General features: G+C 47.5%; 1 protein-coding gene across 4 annotated transcripts in view; it reads left to right on the top strand.

Annotated features, from left to right (window-relative positions):
• Positions 1–24709, top strand: part of UBA1 (ubiquitin like modifier activating enzyme 1) — a 363931-nt gene extending 339222 nt beyond the window's left edge. For all 4 annotated transcript variants that reach the window (XM_085629693.1, XM_085629692.1, XM_085629695.1 and 1 more), the window contains exons 25-26: positions 726–826; positions 23603–24709. In XM_085629693.1, coding sequence (XP_085485819.1) covers positions 726–826; positions 23603–23738 — 237 coding nt within the window. In that variant the 3' untranslated portion in view covers positions 23739–24709. The remainder of the gene's footprint in view (positions 1–725; positions 827–23602) is intronic.
• The last annotated feature ends 884 nt before the right edge of the window (positions 24710–25593 follow it).

Raw genomic sequence — 25593 nt, 5'->3', positions numbered from 1 at the left:
GATTATCTTTCCTCCAGGATTCCCTCCTACAACCCGACAAGTGTTCCGTTCATCCACTAATCTTCTGGCCAAAATTCCCCAAAGTCTTTCTGGTTAAAGCCGGTTGTTGCTCTTTCTCTGTTTTTCTGCCTCGTTGTTTGGAACAAGCTCCGTCTAGACTTGAGCCAAACAAAGGCTGAAGCTGTGTTTAAGAAAAAGCTCAAGACCCAGCTTTTCTCACAAAGTGATTTTCTTGTTTTTCACCGACTGTATAGCGCTGGGACACTCTTGAGTAGATGAGCACTCTATAAAATCTATCACTAGCTATTTTCAATTTCTATGCTTGAATCCTTGCTGCAACAGTTTCCGCCTCTCCCAGTGTTTCTATGCACCTTAGGATCTTACTCCAGCAAGTTGGAAAGGGGTGAGAAAAGGGCAACTAAGTATACAAAAACATACTCTTAGTGATTCTTATATTGTTCCAGCTATTAGTGCTTGCTCTTCGCCCTTCACAATTCAATGTTGTCCTTCCTTCATCTTTGCAAGTCTAAACTGGATAAAGCCAGTTAGTGGCAAGGTGCACAGATGCCGATCAACACTGGTAAGTGAAGTGCAACACAAAGTTAAGGTAATTTAATTGAGAAACTTTCATAAACTTTCTGGTCTTTCATTGTGTTAAATACTAAAAATTGTAGGTATGCTTTTATGGAAGATAAACTAATAGATTATTTTTTTTCCCTGCCCAGAATACACACAAGTTAGAGATCACCATGCTTTCCCAGGGCGTCTCCATGCTGTACTCCTTCTTCATGCCTGCTGCCAAGTTGCAGGAACGCCTAGACCAGTCGTATGTATATATTGATTCTTTTCTATCTCCACTTTCATTCCTCCTGGTTCTTTGCTTGCTTTTGATTCAGGTGCTAAATGCTGTGTCTACCTTGGGATGAATGGCCTTATCTAACCATTTGATATTTCCATGACCCTCCACCCTCTCTATATGAAGTAGCCAAGGCTGTCACTTGGAGAACAGTATGGTGCTCCATTTTCTTTAGCATAATCCTTCCAAGATAAATATGTATTGGGATTCCCTTGGCAATACTATGATGTTCCTTTTATAGGATGGCACTATAGGTATTGCAGGGGCTTCTGCTATGCTGTGTACCAACTGTTCTCTTCTCAATCCCTGGCAGGTGGCCAGCCCATGAGATTGTTTCCTGCATGCTGGCTAGCCACTTTTGCAAGCCTGCAGTTACTGACCACCTTCCAGATGAAGGGTTCCACATGCAGTGCCAAAGTAGGACCCTATCCATAGCTATGTTTTTTGGGAATTTGTAAACCGGTGTCAGAATAGATTCACTCGACTTGAGAGCAGCCTGTAGGAATCTCTCAGTGAGATTTTGGCCTAGTTCATCATTCTGAGAGTATATTTTGATACCTATTGTTAGTTCTAAAATAAAACAAGCATATATTTTTATATACAAACCATTGGCCTAGAGTTCAGTTCTTGAGTGTGTGAGACCATTTGCTGGCTGAGTGTGTGCAACAAATGCTTTACACTGTCCCCTGATACTGCCTTACTGCTCGACCAAGCTACCACTTTAGAGAGTAAGGTTATATCTAACTTTAGCCCCTGCCAAACCTCTGGGGACTGTGGACTCTGTGCACACTGTACCTCACTTTCTTACATTGGTGGATCAGCGGTGGGATACAAACTTGCATTTGTTGGACTACTTGGTTACCATCTGATCACACGACAGAACTCTTAAAATTGCCTTTAGAATTCTGATTGGTCTTTCCAAAATACTAAGCCTTGTCAGGGCCTTGCTTAAGTCCCCTTAGAATTTTAGAAAAATAAGTCACTATAGTCAAGGGTAGAGGGTTAGAACTGTCAGGTTAGAATGTCTCAAAGAAACCCAGCTATTAGTGAAGCTAATACCATGCATGACCTGGTGGAGGAGCTCGACCTCACACCTTACTTACTCGTCTTTCAAGGAATTTGCTGACTGAGTGTGTACAACAAATGCTTTACACTGTCCTCTGATACTGCCTTACTGCTCGACCAAGCTACCGCTTTAGAGAGTAAGGTTATATCTAACTTTAGCCTCTGCCAAACCTCTGGGGACTGTGGACTCTGTGCACACTGAACCTTACTTTGGTGCAGTATATACAGAGCCACTTTCCTACAAAAGGCCTTCAGGATCGAACCAGCCTGCCGTTGGTGCCGAAACTCCATCCCCGGCACCAAAAAACAAATCACTACCTTCCTCCGCACCAACGCCTAGTTCCACATCGATACCTTTGGCGTAGAAATCCCCCGGTACGGACTCCCCGGCTCCAAAAAGATAGTCGGAACCGAGCAAACACCTCGTTCAGAAAACCTTGGGCGCTTAGCCTTCAAAGCCCAGAAAACCCTCGGAGCAGACTAAACTCCCAATTCCGATCACCACTGGTGCTCAGACTATGGATCCGAAAACACTGTCGGAACCGAAAAAACAACCGGTGCCGAAGCTCATACCGGAATTTAAGAAAACTCCCGATTCCAGGCCTAAAGAGCACAAAATGACTCCAAAACCTTTGACAATCAATCTGACCCGAAAAAATCAGCGCCAAAGGAAGACTCGTCAGAGGAGGAGCTTTTTCGACCAGATCCAGCATAAAAAAAACTTCGAAAAGACCCTAAAACAGGTCAACTCATACTTAGCCCTTAAAAGAAACAAAAAATGGACAAACCTGTACCAGCTCCACTTCCTTTAAAAAAGACATTGCAACTTCTCCTTTGAGGATTCCTTCTCCACCTCCACACCACTCTCCTATCCCATATTCACCCTCCTCACCATCTCCTCCACCTCCGGATGATGACACCACTGAAGACCTAGGGGGATGATCAACCTTTAGGGGAACCCAGTCCTCCTGGTACCCCAAAAGACCCATGGGAGGATTGACACCAGATGTCCCAGACACACCTCATGACGACATCTACCCATCTAGGCCATCCCCTCCGGAGGACACTATAGGGTTCACTCAGCTTATACACAGGGCAGCAGAATATCACAGGGTGTACTTACACACAAACCCTGTAGAGGAAGATTTCCTCATGGACACTTTCGCACCATCCCAAAGGACCACTGCCATTCTCCCGATGTTAAAGGGGGTAATCAAACTCGCTCCTGAAGTGTTTAAGGACCCTGTAAGGGCCAGAGTCATTAACCCCAGGGTAGAAAAAAAGTACAAAGCTGCTCCAGCTGATCCTGTTTATATTAAAGGACAAGTTTCCTTAGTGGTCTCCAACGTAAGGACAAGGGCTAATTCACAAACCATAGGAGATGCCCCCCCTCCTGATAAAGAATCAAAACTGCTGGACGCGTCTGGTAAAAGAACGGCGTCCCAAGCAGCTAACATTTGGAGTATTGCCAACACACAGGCTTTGCTCGCAAGATATGTTAGGGCACACTACGACGAGCTAGAGACCCTACTACAACACCTTCCAGATCAATACAAGACACGAGCTAATGATCTCATCCAGGAAGGCAAGCTCATAACTTAAAACCTCCATTCGTTGTGCTCTGGATGCCGCAGATACAGCATCCCAGGCTGTTAATACCAGTGTCCTTTTACGCAGACATGCCTGGCTACGAATTTCCGGCTTTAAACCAGAGGTTCAAACCACCATATGAAATCAACCATTTGACCAGAAACACTTATTTGGGCCTACTGTTGATTCATCTTTAGAAAAGATGAAAAAGGATATCGACACTGCCAAATCAATGGGAGCTTTGCAATCGCAAGCTCCCAGAAGTTCCTTTCGTCGCTCCTCTTATAGGGGCGCCTCTAGAGGTTTTACCACTGATAACCCCTCCACTTTCTACAAGAGTCCCACCCAGACCTCATCTAATAGAGGCTACTACAGAGGAGGCTACAGGGGCAATAACAACAAAGGTAGAGGCAAAACGAACAATACTTGTACTGCCTCCACCCCTAAACAATGACTTCCCTCCACTCCCCCCGGACCACTCTACTCCGGTCGGGGGAAGATTTCTACAGTTACTGCCTATCTGGAACAATATCACCACAGACAGGTGGGTGAGACAAATCATCCAATCAGGTTACTGCCTAGAACTCACTTCCACTCCCCCAAACATACCACCCAAACAGCGTCCAATGTTAACAGACCACTTAACGTTTCTAAAACTACTTTCCCTCTTACAAAAACATGCCATAGAACCAGTTCCCCTTCATCACCAAAACACACAGGGGTTTACTCCCTGTACTTCCTCATTTCAAAGAAGGACGTAACTCTGAGGCCCTTCTTGGACCTCCGGCCATTAAACCTCTACATACAATCAGACCATTTCCACATGGTCACTCGTCAACAGGTCCCCCCGCTACTCAAACAAGGCAACTTCCTTGTTACATTAGATCTCAAGGACGCATACTTGCACATTCCCATTCACCCTGCTCACAGGAAATATCTTAGGTTTGTGGTGGACGGACAGCATTACCTGTTCAAGGTTCTCCCATTCGGAGTCACCACAGCACCCAGAGTCTTCACAAAATGTCTGGCAGTAGTGGCAGCCCACCTAAGACAACACATTCATGTCTTCCCATATTTGGACGACTGGCTCATAAAAGCCAAGTCACATACCCAGTGTGTAAATCACACACGCTACAATCCAACTACTTCACGATTTAGGGTTTACCATAAACCTCGCAAAGTCGCACCTCCAACCATCCCACATCCAACAATATATCTGGGCGCTACAATAAACTCCTCAAAGGGCCTTGCATATCCCAGTCCAGCCAGGGTAGTAAGAATGCAAGCCCTTATAACAAGATTCCAGCCGCAACACTCACTTCCAGCTCGAGTGTTCATGCAACTCATAGGGATGATGGCCTCTTGCATATTCATAGTACCTCATGCAAGACTCCAGATGCGCCCTTTACAGGAATGCCTGGCACGTCAGTGGAACCAAGCTCAAGGTCAGTTAACAGATCTGGTGTTGGTGGACGGCCACACACATCGCTCTCTACAGTGGTGGAACACCCAGAACCTTTACAAAGGGCGATGTTCCTAGAGCCAATTCCACAGATTGTGCCAACAGCAGACTCATCGCTCACCGGCTGGGGAGCTCATCTACTTCATCACACCATACAGGGCACATGAACACCTCAGCAAACGCTACTCCACATCAATCATTTGGAGTTAATAGCAATCTTTCTGGCATTAAAATCATTCCAGAAACCGATATCAGGCAAAGCGGTCTTAGTCCGCACGGACAATATGACAGCGAAGTACGATTTACAAAAACAGGGGGGGACGTACTCTCTCCAGCTCTCTCAGCTAGCACAGAGCATATGGAGATGAGCCATTTCTCAAAACATATTCCTGTTAGCCCAGCATCTCAAAGGAATTAAAAATCACATGGCAGATCTGTTAAGTCGGCAGATTCAACAGATTCATGAGTGAGAACTTCACCCACAAGATTTTTCAACAGTTCTTCCAAATGTGGGGGCAGCCAGAGATAGATCTCTTCGCCACACATTACAACACAAAATGCCCAAGCTTCGCCGCCAGATATCCACGCCCATTGTCCAAAGGCAATGCGATATGGATGAACTGGTCAGGCAGATTTGCGTACGCTTTTCCACCTCTCCCACTCATTCCATTAGTGGTGCGCAAGCTGCAACAACAGTCGCTAACACTGATCCTAGTTGCTCGAACATGGGCCAGACAACACTGGTATACAACATTGTTGGAACTATCAGTAGTCCTGCACCAAAAACTACTCCTCTCCCCACGCCTCTTAACACAGAACCATGGAGAGATCAAGCGTCCACATCCAGCACAGCTCAACCTGATGATCTGGCTCCTGAAGTCCTAGAGTTTGGTTATCTCAGTCTTCCACCTGATTGCATGAACGTCATCAAAGAAGCTAGGCGCCCCACCACTAGGACCTGCTATGCAGCCAAGTGGAAAAGATTTGTTGTATACTGTAACAATAACATCAATCCTCTAGATGCCTCCACTCAGCACATCATATGCTACCTACTGCATCTTCAAAGATGTAATCTAGCATACACATCAATTAGATTACATCTCACTGCCATTGCAGCCTACCTACAAAATAGACAAAATCTGACTGTTCAGGGTGCCTGCCATTAAAGCATTCATGGAAGGCCTCAAAAGAATAATTCCTCCCAGCGTACCTCCCTCCCCAGTGTGGAATTTAAACATCGTCCTCACAAGATTAATGGGTCCTCCATTCGAACCTCTTCATAAATGCGAGCTACAATTTCTTACATGGAAAGCTGCTTTCCTTGTGGCCATTACATCTCTTAGAAGAGTCAGGGAGCTACAGGCACTAACTATTCAAGAACCATTTTTACAACTCCATCATAACAAAGTGGTTCTCAGGACAAATTCCTTCCCAAAGTTATTTCACCCTTCCCTCTCAACCAATCTGTTGAGTTGCCAGTGTTCTCGCAACCACAAACAGTAGCAGAAAGAGCTCTTCTTAACCTAGACGTAAAAAGAGCACTCCTTTACTATATTGACAGAACAAAACCTTTTCGCAAAACTACTTTTTGTATCCTTCTCACCACCACATAAAGGCAATCCCATATCAAAATCCAGCATTGCAAGGTGGATTGTCAAATGAATACAAATTTGCTATCACAAAGCAAAACGTACACGGTCTATTCCCCCTAAAGCCCACTCTACTCGAAAGATAGGGGCTTCAATGGCATTTTTAGGGAACATTCCCTTGGATGACATCTGCAAAGCAGCTACATGGTCTACACCGCACGCGTTCACAAAACACTACTGTGTAGATGTGCAGGCAAACCAACAAGCTAGTGTGGGCCAAGCTGTACTCAAAACGCTATTACAAACTACTGCAACAGATATTGGTGGTCGCCGCTAATGAGGAATACTTCTATGCACAGCGTGTGATCTGCAGCTCATATACCTCGAACGGAATATGCTACTTACCAGTATGCATCTGTTCTTGTCATGTAGAGCTGCAGATCCACACACGCCCACCCACCTCCCCGGCTACCTTTATCTGTTCCAGTATTATCTTATTTAGATACTACATACATGGACATCTATTTCTGTTTCTCACAAAACTCCATAATTTCCCTTATTGGCGAAAAAACAATCTGACGATGGAGTCGATGCCCATGCGCACTATTGTCCAAAGGAGGAGCCACCTATCTTGTGACATCCAAAGACTTTCCATGACGACAAAGTGCAAACATCCGAGCCCAACACCAGATGGCGATCTTTCCACAGTGTGTGGATCTGCAGCTCTACATGCCAAGAACAGATGCGTACTGGTAAGTAGCATTTTCCTTTGGCAGCCACGCATCCTTCCACTAAGACGGTGTACGTCTGTCGATGGAATGTTTGTGGCATGTGGCACAGCAAAGGCTGTGGATCCCCTTTCTGCCCCCCTTTCTGAGATTCTATTGTACATATTTGCCCATAGCAGAGCCCTGCTAGATCAAGCAATCTTGAGGGCTATCTTTCAGCCATCTCTCCTTTCCGTCTGCTTCCTGATCAGCCATCTTTGTTGAAGTCCCCTATTGTACAGATTCTTCAAGGGCATTACTCATCTATTTCCCCTCCCTCCCTCCCTCCCTCCCTCCCTCCCTTCCTCCCTCCTCCCTCCTATGCCCCAGAGGGACTTGAAACTGGTCTTAACCTACCTTATGTACGCTCCCTTTGAGCCACTTCACAACTGTCCTCTCAGGCTTCTCACTCTGAAGACAGCTTTCTTTGTTGCCATCACCTCTGCTCGCAGAGTGAATGAGCTCCAAGCTTTTTCTTCTAAGCCCCCTTCTCTGTGCATCCGGACAAAGTGGTGCTTAGGACAAGGCCTTCGTTCCTTCCTAAAGTGATAACGCCCTTTCACATTGGCCAAATCATTACTTTGCCCACCATTTTCCTACCTCCGCACCCTTCCAAGGAGGTGGAGACACTCCACTGTCTGGACCCAAACGTGTGCTATTTTTCTACCTTGATTGCATGAAAGATTTCCGGGTGGGCGATTACCTCTTCATTGGCTTTGGGTGCCAAGAAAGGTCGGGCCGTTCAACAGCGTACCATCTCTAGATGGGTTGTCTTGTGTATAAAAATCTGCTTCGCTTTGGCGAAGAAGGAACCTCGAGTGGGGTTCCGTGCTCATTCTACCAGAGCTAGGGGAGTGCAGAAAAGGACCATCTCTCGCTGGGTCGTTCATAGCATTTAGATCTGCTATGCCTTGGCGAAGAAGCTGCCCCCTGAGGGATTAAGGGCCCATTCCACCAGGGGAAATGCTGTGACTACAGCCTTGGCTCGGGGTGTCTCAGTTCTAGGCATCTGTCAGGCAGCAATGTGGGCATCATTGCACACGTTTGCCAAATATTACGGTGTTGACTATCAAGTTCACAGAGACGGGCATTTTGCCCGTTTAGTACTGCAGAACTTCCTAGTTTAAGGTATTGGTCCGCAACCCACCGCCGGGTTGGTATGGCTTGGGTATCTAATTCAAAGGTAAGGAATCTGCAGCTGGAAGTCTCGATCAGATGAACAAGTTACTATCTAGCTGCAGATTCCTTACAGCACCACCCAGGCCTCCCCGCTTTGAGGACTAATGTGGTAGGGCTAGGGGTACTCCCCTGTTCAGGGCCCTAGTTTTGCACATGACTACGTCAGTTACTTCGTGGCTCTGGGCTTCGGGCGTGGAAAAAACCAAAAGCACTGACGTCTGGGTGGCGCCTATATAGGTACTGCGTTGTCATAACCTATGATAACGATGCTGACAACGTCACGCAGAGCCGAATAGAGCAGCCAGACAGCCTGCGCAAGGGGTGTAGCTCAGCAAAAGTTTCCGGATCCAGCCTGATGCCTGGGAAATTCAAAGGTAAGGAATCTGCAGCTAGATAGTCACTACCAGGTAATGTGTTACCAAAGGTAACTTCTTCAACTAGATGCTTACAGGGTAACTAACATAATCCTTCTACGTCTCCAAGCTGTTGGGGAGTAAAAGATAAGATGTGTTATCTTGAACCCTAACTTAGAAGGTATCTATGTGCCTTCATTTAGCTGCTGTAGCCGTATATGTACAGAACAAGGTCCTCATCTTGTTTTTTTTCTTCTCAAAATTGCTGTGCTGAAAGCATTCCTGGAGGGTCTCAAGAGACTGATGGCTCCAAGAACACCAACTGGACCCTCTGTTTCTCAAGGCTTACGGTGCCCCCTTTTGAACCTCTTCACTCAATTTGACTTGCAGTTTATTTGATGGAAAGTGGCCTATCTTCTGGTGATGACTTCGCTCAGGCGCATCAGATTTTTAAGCACTTACTATTCTAGAGCTGTTAATTATACAAGTTCACAGTGACCCTGTACTTCAGTGATACTCAAAGTTCGGCCCGGGGGTCGCTTGCGGCCCTTTTGGCCTTTACATGCAGGCCCCCTGGTAAACAGCTTGTGCTGCTGTTTATTTACTGATCACTAATATGCAGAAATGTTAAATGGGCAAGCATTTATTAACCCGCTTGCCCATTTATTTAACATGTTTTTTTACACCTCTTTACGCAATCCCTGACCCACCCAGACCCTCTACTGCCACCAGTGCAGCCCTCTGTCACACCGTAGACCGTGGTTTGTGGCCCCTGGGCAAATGTCCAGAGTATCCATACTGTACCTAGTGGTACTTGGAACTAACCTAATGTTCCTACTTAAGGTAGAGTCACCGTTTCACACTAATCAGACAATTGAGCGGCCCATATTCTTTCCATAACCTGACTATGCAGTGAAAAGAGCATTGCACACTTTAGATGTTAAACTGCCACATGTGTACTATGTTGATGAGACTAAATCATTTAAAAGATGATTCAACTTTGTCTTTGCAAAAAAACAAGTCGGCCTATTACAAAAGCAGGTATTGCAAGGTAGATACATCCAATCTTGCTATGCAAAGGCTAAATGTGTACTCTCAGATCTACGAGTACCCCCTACATGTAAAGTTACCATGGCTTTCTTGGTTGATATTCTATTACCTGATTTGTAAATCTGCTACTTACCCCAGTATTGGAACTTTCATAGATTCTCATGCTTTGTATCATTCCCAGTCGTCGGAATGGGAGCCTCGGTAAATAAAAAAATATATCATATCCATAGAAACAAAAGAGAAAAAAGGCTTAGGCCTCATCTCATTTTGTAGTATATCACCCTCTTTGTGTAAAAGAGCCCAAACTTTTGCCAGGACCAATCAGCACAGCCTCACCCTTTGCAACCTTCCTGAGAGAGCTCAGAACCTCAGATTTTTCTACCGCACGTTGTGCTAGGGAGTCTCCACTGAGCTCTGCTCAGTTTTTCACAAATTTTCTGTTAGAAATCTACTTTTTACCATCTATAGTGACATTATGTCAGAAAAGGAAAAGAAAGCCTTATTCAGACCCTGTGCTTCTTGTGGAAAGAAGAGACTTTTCATTGAGGATAAGCATGAGAGTTGTATTTACTGCTTATACCCGGAACACAAGGCCACAGACTGCAAGATTTGTCGGACCTTATCTACCAAGACTTTGCGGGACAGAGAAGGTCGGTTGCTGACATGGCTGCAAAAGCTGAAAACCAGGAAGGAGGTTCTCTCTTCAGATGAGGAGGATTCGATTTCTGGCACCTCCTCCAGGAGATCAAAGAAGAGGGGTAGGTCATCTCCCTCCATTTCTGCGGAACCCCCTGTCAAAGCCCCTCACGGGATCTCTGAAAGGTCTGAGGAGGCTGGTCCCATGAAATCTCCTCACGGAAGTGAAAAGGAGAGGCAGGGACAGGCTGCTGGTGTGGACACAGCCTCTAGGGACAAAAAGGAGGTTTCCATATCTTCTCCTCCGTCCCAGAAGGAAAAGCCTGCGAAAAAACACTCTGCAGGAACTCCACAGATGGCTCCGGTGAAGACACAGCGTCCGTCGACGCTGACTAAAGCAGGTACGTCGACGACGATTTTCATAGTAAAGACTGTTTCCTTGGTGTCGTCGACGGGACCGTCGACGATGTCTGCTTCATCGTCTACGACAGCTTCATTCTCGTCTTCGACGGCGGTGTCGACGACGAAGACCACGATGACCACGACGGCGACGTCGTCGTCGATGCTGATGACGACTAGTTCGTCGACGAGACCATCGACGGTTGTCCCGTCGACGATGAAGAAAGCTCCGTCGACGAGCTTGCCGTCGACGATGAAGAAGGCTCCGTCGACGATTCCACCGTCGACGACGATTCAGGCATCGTCGACGACGATTCACACTCCGACGAAGACTACCGTGCCGTCGACTATTTCATCGTCTATTTCGTCGTCGCTTGGGATTCCTTCGAAGACGACTCCGTCGACGGGACCGTCGACGGCAGAAAATTCAGGATTTTCAATACAGAGGTTGAAAATTACACCGGACATGACTTCACCTAGGCGGGTTACGCCTTTACCACCATCCATGCTTCTCGATGAGTCGGAGGACGAGGATGAGGGTGAGCAGTATGGGGATGCCTATAGTCCTTCAGATCTGCATGTAAAGCAGCAAGAGACTGATACTGAAGAGTATTATGGTCAAGAGGAGCAGGAGGAGCAACAATATGTTCAACAGGAAGTACATCCTCGCACTTTGAGGCAGGACATGATAGCTTTACCAGTTGCTCTGGTTACGGACTTGCAGATGATGTTGCAGGACTACAGGGCTAGTTTTCCATCACACCCTGACGTTCCACCAGTGCACCCATCTACCTCGGTGGTTCCGCGAGGGCCGGCAGTGGACTTGCCACCTCTTCCTAAAGACATACCCCGTACCTCACCAATGGTGGTACCAGTAGTGGTTCCTCAGACTTCGTATTCGGAACCTGCCAATGAGGATACACAAGATGTGGATACGGATGACGACGATGAGGGGCACGTGGTCCCACTAACTGATCCAGGGGATCCGGATGTGGATCCTGATGACACTGGAATGCAAGATCCGGATGCTGCAGGCCGGGAGACGAACGTGTCGCCTCCGGCAGATATTGGGGGGGTTCCATAATCTTATGGAGCGTGCATCCAAGAGGTTTGGTCTACCTCTTACAGTGGAACAGCAGGACTGTTTTCTGTATGACTTTTAAGGCGCAGTATAAAAAGTCGGTCAGATCAATTCCCATCATTGAGCATGTCTGGGATGAGGGAATTAAGACCATGCAGAACCCAGCTACGGTCATCCCGGTTCTTCCCCGGCTGGAGAAGAAATGCAAAGCCCCTGAGGGCAGTCCTGCATGTCTTCTAGGACAACCAAAGCCTGACTCTGTAATATCCCAGGCCGCACAAAGCAAGTCCAAGAATCCGTCAACACCTTTGACTACGCCTCCGGATAAGGAGGGCAGGCGGCTGGACAATGTAGGGAAGAGATTTTCCACCATGGCCAGCTTGTTGGTTCGAGCGGCAAATTCATTAGCCATTCTAGGCAGATACGACCGCCAGATGTGGTGCGACATGGAGCCGTTTATGGATCTACTGCCAGATTCGAGTCAGGAGGAGGCCAGGCAGGTTCTCATGGAAGGAGAGAGATGTTCTTCTGAAGTCATTGACTGTGCTATGGACATAGCCTCTACTGCTTTCAGGGCTTTGGCAGGGTCAGCGGTCTTGCGCCGTCAAGGCTGGTTAAAAGCAACCTGGTTCCGTCAGGAGGTCCAAAATAAGATCCTGGACCTTCCCTTTGACGGAGAAATGCTTTTTGGTAAGCATGTCGATGAGGCCCTGCAAAGCATAAAGAAGGACACGGACACAGCAAAGTCCTTAGGATCCTTAAATTCTCGCAAGGTTCCATTCAGAGGAGCACGTGGACGAGGGTTCTCTACTTATAGAGGAAACCAACGTCAGTATTCCACACAGTCAGGACAGTCATATAAGAATCAGTACTCAAACCAACGCCAAGGTCAATCGGCGTCTTTCTCTCGTCAGTCCCAGAGAGGACGTCCGAATCGTCAGGGACGAGACAATGCCAAGAGGCAATAGCGGCCTCCTGGCTCTGGCTACTGTTCCTCCCCTACCAAGGACACCGGTTGGGGGCAGAATCTCCTATTGTCTGGGCAGCTGGGTCCTTATAACATCGGACCGGTGGGTTTTGAATATTGTTCAGAGTGGCCATACGTTGGAATTCCAAGATCTTCCTCCAACGAGAGCTCCGGACGCCCGTCCCTCAAAACATCTCCGACTGTTACATCTCGAAGCCCACCAACTATTCATCAAAGGGGTGATAGAACCAGTACCTCTTTCGCAGAGGGGCAAGGGTTTCTATTCCAGGTTCTTCCTGGTTCGGAAGACGGAAGATACGTGGCGTCCTATACTAGACCTAAGGGAGCTCAACACCTATCTCATCAAGCTCTCCTTCAGGATGGTCACTCTCCAGGATATTCTCCGTCTACTGAATCTGGGCGATTTTTTGGCGTCCCTGGATTTAGAGGATGCGTACTTCCACGTTCCAATCCACCCAGCTCACAGGCAATATCTACGCTTCACAGTAGGCAAGAGCCATTTCCAGTTCAAGGTGCTTCCGTTTGGCCTTCGGTCTGCACCTCGGATATTCACGAAGATGCTGGCACCAGTCGCTGCTTTTCTCAGAAAGCAATCCTTAGAAGTGTTCCCATACTTGGACGACTGGCTCGTCAAGGCTCCATCGCTCAAGGCAACTTCTCAAGCCGTGTCAACTTGCATTCAATTGTTCGCCCACTTGGGTCTTCAGCTCAACAGATCCAAGTCGGTGCTGATACCTTCCAGGTCCCAAAGGTTCCTTGGAGCTATTCTGGACACGACACTATGCACCGCTCGTCCGTCGGAGGAGCGTCAACGCAAGCTGATCACCTCCGCTCGTCAAGTGCTGCAGAGGAAAAATGTGTCGGTTCGCCGGTACAAGTCCTTACTCGGATCGATATCATCCTGCATACCATTAATACTGCATTGCAGGCTTCATATGCGTCCTCTGCAGGAGGAGTTAGACAAACAATGGCGCCAGGCAGAAGGGTCGTTCAACGACAAGGTGTGGGTAACACCAGCTATACGCAAGGCCTGCGAGTGGTGGCTGGTAAAGCAGAACATCGCAGTAGGATTAACATTCTGGACCCCTCCTTCTCCTATGGTGGTAACCACAGATGCCTCCTTAGAAGGCTGGGGAGCGGTACTCCAGGAGCTTCAAATCAGCGGTCACTGGAGTCCAGCGCAGAGCCTACACCACATCAACCTCTTGGAGCTGATGGCTATTCGCTTAGCCTTGCTGGCGTTCCTTCCCAGACTTCAGAATCGTGCAGTGCTGGTCCGGACAGACAACACGACGGCCATGCACTATATCAACAAGCAAGGGGGAACAAGATCGAGGACTCTGTCCAAGGAAGCTCAGACGATCTGGGATTTTGCGATTTCTCACAAGATCACCCAACAAGCCGAGCACCTAGCAGGGTGCCTCAACATCACGGCAGATGCTCTGAGACGGCAGATGCTCTGAGTCGTCAGACAGAAGTGACTCACGAGTGGGAATTAGACCAAGCCACGCTGGAGGGAGTGTTCGAGAGATGGGGTACTCCGACCATAGACCTCTTTGCGTCCCCGGAGAACGCCAAATGTCGGTTTTACGCAAGCAAGGTTCCCCATCGAGGATCGCTGGGGAATGCCCTTTCGATTGCTTGGTTCAGAGCATTTTGCTACGCTTTTCCTCCCATTCCTCGAGTTCTCAGGAAGGTCAGGGCGGAACCGTGCAAGATGATTCTCATTGCTCCAGCGTGGGCCCGGCAGTTCTGGTTCACGGAACTCCTGCTTCTCTCCCAGGATCACCCAATTCGCTTGCCGCTGATTCCACCTCTGTTGTCGCGGGATCAGGGACAGGTGCTCCATCCGGATCCGAAGTCACTACACTTGACAGCGTGGCTCCTGAATACAGAGAATTCCGTCATCTGAATCTCTCCAGGGAGTGCAGGGATGTTTTGTCTCAGGCGCGGGCGCCAAGCACTAATAAGACATACAGGGCAAAATGGAAGAGATTTTGTCTGTGGTGCCAGAGGAATAAACTCCATCCTTATAAATCCCTGCCACATCAGGTTTTGCCTTGCATCCTGTCACTGGCTAAATCAGGTTTGGCGCATTCTTCTGTCAAGGTACATCTGGCTGCCATATCCCGTTTTCGACGGAAGACATCGGGGCCATCTCTATGGTCCGCAAGGATTGTAAAACAGTTCCTTAAAGGGTTGTTTCAGATGTGTCCTTTGGTCCGAGCACCTCCACCGATCTGGCAGCTCAACCTAGTACTGGCTCAGATCATGAAAGCTCCCTTTGAGCCGATTCACAGGGCGGACTTGAAGTTCCTATCTTGGAAGCTAGCCCTCCTCTTATCATTGACTTCGGCTAGGAGGGTTAGTGAACTCCAGGCTCTGTCCATAGTGGAGCCTTATCTGCAGTTCAAAAAGGATGTGCTAATTTTGAGGACCAACCCAAAATTAATCCCGAAGGTGCCTTCGGATTTTCATCTGAATGAACCCTTGATTTTGAATTCCTTTTTTCCACGTCCTTCAACCCAGGCGGAACGAACATTGCATTCTTTGGATGTCCAGAGATGTCTGAAATTCTATCTCGAGCGCACACGATCTTTCAGGAAGTCTACACAGCTATTTATTGCCTACAGTGCACCACGGAAGGGGTTGCCTCTCGCTAAGAGTGGCATTTCCCGTTGGATCTCCAGTGCAATTCAATTCTGTCATCAGGCTGCGGGCAAACCTTTGGACAGAAGGGCCCGTGCTCATTCTACAAGAGCGATGGCATCTTCAGTGGCTCTTTTTGCTGGAGTTGCTATCAAGGACATTTGCAGGGCAGCAACGTGGAGCAGTGTACACACCTTCACGAAACACTACTGCCTGGAGTCGGTGGGACGAGATGACGCTGCTGTTGGTCAAGCAGTCCTCAGGAATCTTTTTCATTGAGAGGTGAGCTTTCCCTACAATCCCTCCATCCTGGTAAGCACATTTGGTTCAGTAATGTTGTTTTCTCTTGGTTACCATGTACTAGTTGTAACTGTAAACTGAGATGGTTATGTAAGGCCAAGTGTCTACCAAAATGTGCTTTTGTGATTTACTGCTAGCTATTCTGATACAAAGCATGAGAATCTATGAAAGTTCCAATACTGGGGTAAGAAAACAAGTTACTTACCTGTAACTTTGGTTCCCCAGTATTGGTAACTTTCATAGATTCTCATGCGCCCACCCACCTCCCCTGGGAAAGCTCTGCCGGTTTTACTGAGGTAGTGGCTGTTTGCACAACGGCTACGAAAATCTGAGGTTCTGAGCTCTCTCAGGAAGGTTCCAAAGGGGGAGGCTGTGCTGATTGGTCCTGGCAAAAGTTTGGCTCTGTTACACAAAGAGGGTGATATACTACAAAATGAGATGAGGCCTAAGCCTTTTTTCTCTTTCGTTTCTATGGATATGATATATTTTTTTATTTACCGAGGCTCCCATTCTGACGACGGGGAATGATACAAAGCATGAGAATCTATGAAAGTTACCAATACTGGGGAACCAAAGTTACAGGTAAGTAACTTGTTTTCTTGGTTACCGTCACACGTGTTCACAGCTATACTGTGTGGACATGTTGGCTTATCAACAAGCTATGGTTGGCCAGACTATTAAAAATGGTTTCAAACATCTGCATCATTTGCTCACTAGCCACTGCAAGAAACAAACTGCTTTACAGTCAATTCAAAGCATTTATATTTACAGCCACACATGTACAAGCAGAAAAGGGTACCAAGTACGCATCGGTTTGTGGCTTGTGGTGGTGTGGATTCACATGCACCAGCCCTCCTCTCGGGAAACTGGCAGTAATAGCACATTTTGATTAAATACCTTTTATAAAGTAACAAAGTGCGGAGCACATACTCTGTTCTCAGCACCTATATTTTACTCGCTTAACAATACAAAAACGATCTAGGATTAAGACTGTGCCCATGCGCATAGTGGACCAAGTATGGAGTCCTGCAGATTCCTGTGACTCAAAGCTTCTTACAAGAAAGTTGTAATGTCAGAGTCCAACACTGTTGCAGGAGTATGCAAGTCATGTGAATCTACGCCACTAATTGCTACGAAACAATGCTTACGGGGTAACATTTTCCTTCTCTCTGAACACTGATTGGACAGAGTTACCTAATTTGGGTAACTTTTCCTGTTGGCCCCACCATTACTACTGTCTAATTGACTCTACACGAATGGGTCTTATAAGAAAAATGAGTGTTCGAGGCATATGAGCTGCAGATTACACACTTTTGTATAGATCGTCATCTGGTGTTGGGCCCGGATGTTTGCAGTTTGTTTTTCCTCTTGGAAAGTCTTTGGAAGTCACGAGGTCGGTGACTCCTCCTTTGGATCGTATTGCGCATGGGCTTCGGCTCCATCCTCAATTGTTTTTTCCCGCCATCGGGCTCGGATGTAATCTTCACGCTCCGGTTCCGAACATTTCCAGTACGACGATCGAAGCAGAATCCTCACATCGCGGTATTGTTTCGATCGCGATCTCCTCAATCACCTTCTCATTGACAAATCTTCGGATCCAGTTGTCGACGGCGGCCTTCGGGCCTACCCAAGCTCCGGTCCCGGCTGATGGAAAGAACTCCATTCAAGAAGTGCCCTCGATGTGGGTCCAAATTCCCCCACACCGATCTTCATGAGGTGTGCGACCTCTGCCTCTCCCCTGAACACGAGGCACGAGACTGTCCGGCCTGTAAGTCTTTCAGATCGAAAAAGAATATTCGGGACCGAAGAGCCAGACGAAACATGGCACACTCCTCGACCTCCGTTCCAGTCAACATCTTTGGAGACGACATCGAAGATCCGGGACAGCAGCGCACCGAAGAGGACCTCGTCAGTGCTTTCGAAGCCGACGACTCAGATATGGAGGACATCACTCCGGCGCAGAGGTTCGTGAGTAATATAACCCCCACCCGCGCCGACACCCAAAAAGGCTTCGGTCACGCCTTCACCTCCATGCCTAGGCAAGACCAGAGACACTGCTTCACACACACCACCTTCGGGCCTGGTGAATAAGCCAAATAAGCCTTCCGGCGGCTCGGGCTCGAGCCAGCCTTCCAGCGGTGCCGAGAAACACACTTCGGCACCGAAAAAGAAACCGGCCTCTACCTCGACACCGAGCTCCGCACCGAAGTCCTCTGTGTCGAAACCCAGCGCTTCCGTACCGACGCCATCTTCCGTACCGACCAAACCCCATAAGGCCCTCGGCACCAACACTTCCACGCCGAAGCCCACCTCGGCACCGACCAAGAAATCGGAGGTTCCCAAGCCCAGTGCTAAGCAAACTGGCATGGACAAGCCTAAAAAGTCATCGCCCCGAAGACTTCGGCGCCAACAGACCAAACATTGTCACAGGAACTATTTACACCGGATCCCTTACAAAAAACTCTTACCAAGGATCCAAAAACTGGACATTTGGCACTCTCTTCCAAAAAGACATTTGGACAAACCGGCTCTGCCTCCACCTCCAAAGAGGAAGGACTCTGCTACCTCCCCTTTCAGAATACCTTCCCCACCTCCTCCACCCTCTCCACCTCTGCCCCGTCCGCCTTCTCCACCTCCACCTCATCGCTCTCCGACCCCGTCTCCAGACGATGATGATCAGGGGGACCCATATCACGATCCATGGGATGTGCCCCAAGACCCCACCCCTATAGGATCCCCAGACCCATGGGACAACTACAATAACCCAGATATTCCAAACGTCCCACAAGATGACCTTTACCCTTCCAGGCCATCTCCACCGGAAGACTCATTAGGTTTCCACCACCTACTTCAAAGGGCGGCACATTATCACGGGGTAGAGTTACACACTGACCCAGTGGAGGAGGATTCCCTCCTCGACACATTTGATACCGCACATAGGTCTACCTCCATACTACCTATGCTCAAGGGGGTGGTAAAACATGCGCCAGAGGTTTTTAAGGACCCAGCCAGGGTCATTAACACACGCATAGAGAAAAAGTACAAAGCTGCCCCCACAGATCCCGCCTATATCAAAGGGCCAGCGCCACTAGATTCCCTAGTGGTTTCCACTGCGCAAAAAAGGTCAAATTCCTAGGCGTCAGGCGAAGCACCACCACCTGACAGAGTCAAAGCTACTGGATGCGTCAGGAAAGCGCACTGCGTCACAGGCAGCCAATATATGGCGTATCGCCAACACCCAAGCGCTATTGGCCAGATATGATAGGGCACATTAGGATGAATTAGAAACCATAATGCACCACCTCCCGGAAAGATACAAAAATAGGGCCAATAAATTAATTCAAGAAGGTAAGACAATAACTTAACACCTCCATACGCTGTGCCTCAGATGCAGCAGACACAGCCTCCAGGGCCATTAATACTAGCGTCCTCCTCCGTCGCCATGCTTGGCTGAGAATATCGGGTTTCAAACCAGAGGTACAGGCCTCCATCCTAAATCATCCCTTTGACCAAGAACACCTATTCGGCCCAAAGGTAGATGAGGCCCTCGAAAAAATGAAGGACACTGATTCGGCGAAATCCATGGGAGCCCTGCAGTCACACCCTCCTAGGCGCTCCTTTCACCGCTCTTCCTTTCGGAGTACATCTAGAGGCTACTCCTCAGATAGCTCGTCCACTGCCTACAAATCCCCCACTCAGTCCACCTTCACAAGGGGTTATCAAAGAGGCGGCTATAGGGGAAATAATAAAGGCCGAGGCAAAACAAATACCGCCCGCTCTGCCACACCGCCTTCCCAATGACTTTCTCCTCCCCCCTCTCCCATTCCCCCCCCCCCGCTCCCTCCTCCAGACCATCCCACTCCGGTCGGGTGCAGACTGCAAAATTTCCTTCATGTCTGGGAGACCATCACCTCAGACAAATGGGTGACCCAAATTATTCGGTCAGGATACTGCCTGGAATTAACATCTACCCTGGCCCCACCACTCCCCCCCCCCCCCCCCCCAATATTCCACCCAGGAAACGCCCAATGTCACAAGAACATTCCACATTACTAAAACAGGAGGTAATCTCCCTCCTACAAAAACAGGCAATAGAGCAAGTTCCCGCCAATCGGCAAAATGTAGGGGTCTACTCCCTATATTTTCTAATACCAAAAAGGGACGAGACTCTACGACCTATTCTAGATCTCCGGACCCTAAACACATACATACATTCAGACCATTTTCACATGGTAACGCTTCAGCAGGTGCTTCCGCTCCTCTCCCAGAACGACTTCCTCACCACACTGGACTTAAGACTCAGACTTCCACATTCCGGTACACCATGCTCACAGAAAGTACCTCAGATTTGTAGTGGACGAGCAACACTACCAGTTCAAGGTGCTCCCATTCGGAGTCACAACAGCACCAAGGGTATTCACCAAGTGCCTAGCGGTAGTGGCGACACACCTCAGAAGACAGCACATTCACGTCTTCCCATACTTGGACGACTGGCTGATAAAAGCCACGTCCTACAACCAATGTGTACACCACACTGCCACTACAATCCAACTACTTCACCAACTAGGCTTCACGGTGAACCACCAAAAGTCCCAGCTAACGCCATCCCACATAAAGCAATACCTCGGTGCCACCATAGACACCTCAAAAGCCATAGCCTACCCCAATCCGGCCAGGATTGCAAGCATTCAGGCTTTGCGACAAAGATTCATACTTCAACACTCCCTTCCAGCAAGAGTGTTTATGCAACTGATAGGGATGATGGCCTCTTGCATTTTCATAGTGCCCCACGCAAGACTCCAGATGCGTCCACTCCAAGAGTGCTTAGCGCGCCAATGGAACCAGGCCCAGGGGCAACTGACAGATCTGGTGTTGGTAGACGGTCGCACCCATCGCTCTCTGCAGTGGTGGAACACCACAAACCTTTCCAAAGGTCGACCGTTCCTGGACCCGGTTCCTCAAATAATACTAACCACAGACGCATCGCTCCCCGGCTGGGGAGCTCATCTATTACACCTCACACTGCAGGGCACATGGACGCCGCAGCAAACGTTACTCCATATCAACCATCTGGAGTTACTAGCAATCTTTCTAGCCCTAAAATCCTTTCAGAGACAGATTTTAGGCAAGGCAGTCCTCATTCGCACAGACAACATGACTGCCATGTATTACATTAAAAAACAAGGCGGTACACACACTCCACATCTTTCAACTAGCACAGAGCATATGGAGATGGGCAATTACACACAAAATCTTTCTCCTAGCCCAACATGTCCCAGGAGTCCAAAACACCACGGCAGATCTGCTCAGCAGACAGACGCAGCAGATCCACGAGTGGGAACTTCACCCGCATGTTCTTCACCCGTTCTTTCAAATGTGGGGGCATCCACAGATAGACCTCTTCGCCACCCACGAAAACAAAAAATGCCCAACCTTCGCCGCCAGATACCCACACCCATTGTCCAAAGGCAATGCGATATGGATGAACTGGTCAGACAAATTTGCGTACGCTTTTCCACCTCTCCCACTAATTCCATTAGTGGTGCGAAAGCTACAACAGCATTCCCTCACACTGATCCTAGTAGCTCCAACATGGGCCAGACTACCGTGGTAAACCACGCTGCTGGAACTCTCAGTAGTACCACACCAAAAGCTACAACTCTCACCATGCCTCCTAACCCAGAACCATGGAGAGATCAGGCACCCGGACCCAGCTCAGCTCAACCTTGCGATCTGGCTCCTGAAATCCTAGAATTCGGATACCTAAACCTTCCCCCGGACTGTATGAACGTCATCAGAGAAGCTAGGCGCCCTACCACTAGAGCCTGCTACACTGCCAAGTCGAAAAGATTTGTTGTTTATTGCCATAACAACATAATCAATCCTCTAGACGTGTCTATACAACACATCATATGCTGCTTACTTCACCTACAAAGGTGTAATCTAGCATATACCTCCATTCGGCTACACCTCGCAGCAATTGCAGCTTACCTACAAAACAGGCAGCACCTATCACTTTTCAGAGTACCTGCCATTAAAGCCTTCATGGAAGGCCTAAAACTAATAATTCCCCCCAGAGTACCTCCCTCACCTGTGTGGAACTTGAATAATGTTCTCACTAGGCTAATGGGACCGCCCTTCGTTCCTTTGCATAAATGCGAACTGCAACTTCTCACATGGAAAACAGCTTTTCTTGTAGCCATCACTTCCCTTAGAAGGGTCAGTGAGATACAAGCACTTGCCATACAAGAACCTTTTCTTCAAATGCACCAAAACAAGGTTGTTCTCCGTACCAACCCAAAATTCTTACCATTTCCCCTTTTCACCTAAACCAATCTGTAGAGTTACCGGTATTTTTCTCGCAACCTCAAACTGTTGCAGAAAGGGCTCTACACACGCTAGATGTCAAACGAGCCTTACTTTACTATATCCAAAGAACACAACCTTTCAGAAAGACCAAACAACTGTTTGTCTCTTTCTCTCCACCACACAAGGGCAACCCCATTTCAAAATCGGGGATAGCTAGGTGGATTGTAAAATGCATCCAGATTTGCTACCACAAAGCAAAACGAAAACTATCTTTTCCCCCTAAAGCCCATTCTACACGAAAGATAGGGGCTTCTATGGCTTTTCTAGGGCACATCCCATTAGATGATATCTGCAAAGCAGCTACATGGTCCACACCGCACACTTTCACTAAACACTACTGTTTAGATTAGCAAACCAAGCAACAAGCTAGTGTGGGTCAGGCTGTACTTAAAACACTATTTCAAACCACTGCAACAGATACCGGTGGTCGCCGCTAAGGTTGGGAACTGCTATATAGTCTATGCAAAAGTGTGTAATCTGCAGCTCATATGCCTCGAACGGAATGTGCTACTTACTAGTATGCATCTGTTCTTGGCATGTAGAGCTGCAGATCTACACACGCCCACCCGCCTCCCCGGCTACCTGTATCTGTTCCAGTCTATCTTATTTAGATACAACACACATGGGTTTCTTCACTGTTATTACTACGCTCCATCTTTCCCTGTTGGCGAAAAACAATCTTGAGGATGGAGCCGAAGCCCATGTGCAATACGATCCAAAGGAGGAGTCACCGACCTTGTGACTTCCAAAGACTTTCCAAGAGGAAAAACAAACTGCAAACATCCGGGCCCAACACCAGATGGCGATCTATGCAAAAGTGTGTAGATCTGCAGCTCTACATGCCAAGAACAGATGCATACTGGTAAGTAGCATATTCCTTTTCCCAGCTACTGTACAATAGTATTACACCGGATGTTTGTGTCTACCTTACCACTGAGAGTGCAGATCCATTCTTTGCCTATGTTTGTATGTGCATAGGAAAGAAGTGTAAAATAAATATTCACTAAAGACTTTCAGCATCAAAATCTTTACATTTAAGGCCCTGCTTTGCCAGATTGACTTTTGCAGCTAATATCAAAGTGGCTCAGTTGTGTCATAGTGCATATAGAGTATTCTATGTGGAGGTCATTTGTAACATGGTACCCTTTCCTTTTCCCCATGTATACATTAATATACATGTTCGCATTAATACGTTTTTACTGTAAATTCCAGAGGAATATATTCTTGCCAACAACCACCTGAATGTCTTGCTTTTCCTTCTCCAATTAGGATGACGGAGATCGTCACTAAAGTGTCCAAGAAAAAGATCGGAAAACATGTTAATGCCCTTGTGTTTGAGCTTTGTTGCAATGATGAAAACGACGAGGATGTGGAGGTGCCATATGTCCGCTACACTATCCGCTAAACTGACACAGACTGGCACGGCATGCTCCATGACTGAAGACAGCAACATGACTTGTACAGATGGAGCTGGGAGAGCAGGATGTGAAGGGAACAGGAGGGAGCGCTGCAGAGCGCCGAGACTACAAGCAGAGAGACACTAATTCTTTCGGCCTCCTTGAACACGGATGTCCTTTACTTGCGCTATCTAGCTACAGTCCAAGATCTCAATACATGATGTAACTGGGTTTTTTTTAAAAAAATTTTTGGTCTAGTCCCACTGGCTTCTAGTTTTTGGTGTTGCCTTAGAACTAAACTTTTTTCTCATGCAATAAAATTAAGTTCAGGTCAGCAAAGGTGTGCCGTGGGCAGGATAGAGCAGTAGCTTGGGAGTTTTTATAGTGGGAATTGATTACTTTGCCTCCTGAAAGCAGCTCTTGGGAAATCTTTTCCAATGGCTAACCCACAGTGGCACCACATGGGGATCAATAGCAGAAGACCAGTGCTTGCATCATGTTATTGAGGCACCACAAACTGTTCATGGTGGTGACTTGCTACTCTGTACTCTCTGCCACCTTTAATTTATGCATCTCTCACAAATGAAAGTAGACCTTGTCCTTCCTACCTTGTCGGTTAGTAAATTTAGTGGTGTTGCTGGTGTCTTGATCGAACCTTTTCTCTGCTGCTCGCAACAGACACCCACACCCCCTGGAACATTTCCTCACACTGAGCTTGTTTCTTCTCCTTATATATTGTGTATGTTGGGGAATGCACGCAATGGAACAGATTTCAAGAAGATAAACTGAGGAGTGAGCACCTCTTTGCAGGCCAGTTTGGGAGAAAGTGTGAACTCATGGAATGGAATCTTTAAAAACTGCTGAACTTTAAGACAAGTGTTTCTATAGCCTGTGTTGAAAACCTAGAAGTCAAGCGAGTGATTTGATGGGAAGCACTTAGTCCATAAGTAAATGAGAAATAAAAGTTTCCAAAAACAAATTGTTAGCCTTACTTTTTACTCTTTGGTTGTTCATATAAGCGTGCTGTCTAAACGTAGTTGGCCTCATACTTAATGTTGGGTGGGCAGGAGAATGGGGGGGCAGTTGAGGCTGGTATACTTCCACATGTTCTCTTCTAAAACATTTCCCCACCAGCACTTTTAATGTTAAAAAAAAGGTGGCCACGTTAGTCCCTTTGTTGGTTCCTCCTTCACACTTAATCCTTTAACCGATTAATTATGATGTCTTCTCACTTTACTGGTCTGTTATCGGAGGTTTAAGATGTACACCTAAATCAATGGTCGAAGTGGGCAGGCGCATGGCGTGCCCCTACTTTTTATTCAATAGATTCTGTTCCCCTACTTTTTTATTTTAAACATAGGACGGCAGAAATAGCCAAGGCCTACAGATAGGGCTTGGCGTTCGGGGACGGGTGGGGTGGGCAGAGAAGGAAAAGAACTGTCTTTTCCTTCTTGCCCTGAGAAGACGAGGACAGTTTCCATTTCTGCTCTGCCTCTGGCAGCTTCCCCTTCCCCCCCCCCTCTTTCTTCTTCTTATTCCCTCTCTTTATGATTGGCTCCTGCTCACTTACTGAAAACCGTTACTTCAAGAAACAGTTCTCACCCTCTTTCCACCTTTTGTTTATTCCCCTGTGAAATGGATCCACAATATAAACAGTTTGTCGTCTTACTTTTCTTTTCCACAGTGCAGCCTCGGGAATAAAAGGTTCAAAATGTGAAAAATAAATACAAAACGAAAGAAAGCAAGAGAGTGGTCGCAAAGTGGCCAGATTGACTTTATTCACACCCAAGCACATTAGGGTCACTTTACAGAGTTTGCCAGCGACGCGCTACTTTTGTTTTCTTGTCTGTCTTTGAACAGCAT

This window comes from Triturus cristatus, chromosome 10, assembly GCF_964204655.1.
Source record: "Triturus cristatus chromosome 10, aTriCri1.1, whole genome shotgun sequence".
NCBI classification, from domain to species: Eukaryota; Metazoa; Chordata; class Amphibia; order Caudata; family Salamandridae; genus Triturus; species Triturus cristatus.
This window is presented reverse-complemented; position numbering and strand designations above follow the sequence as displayed.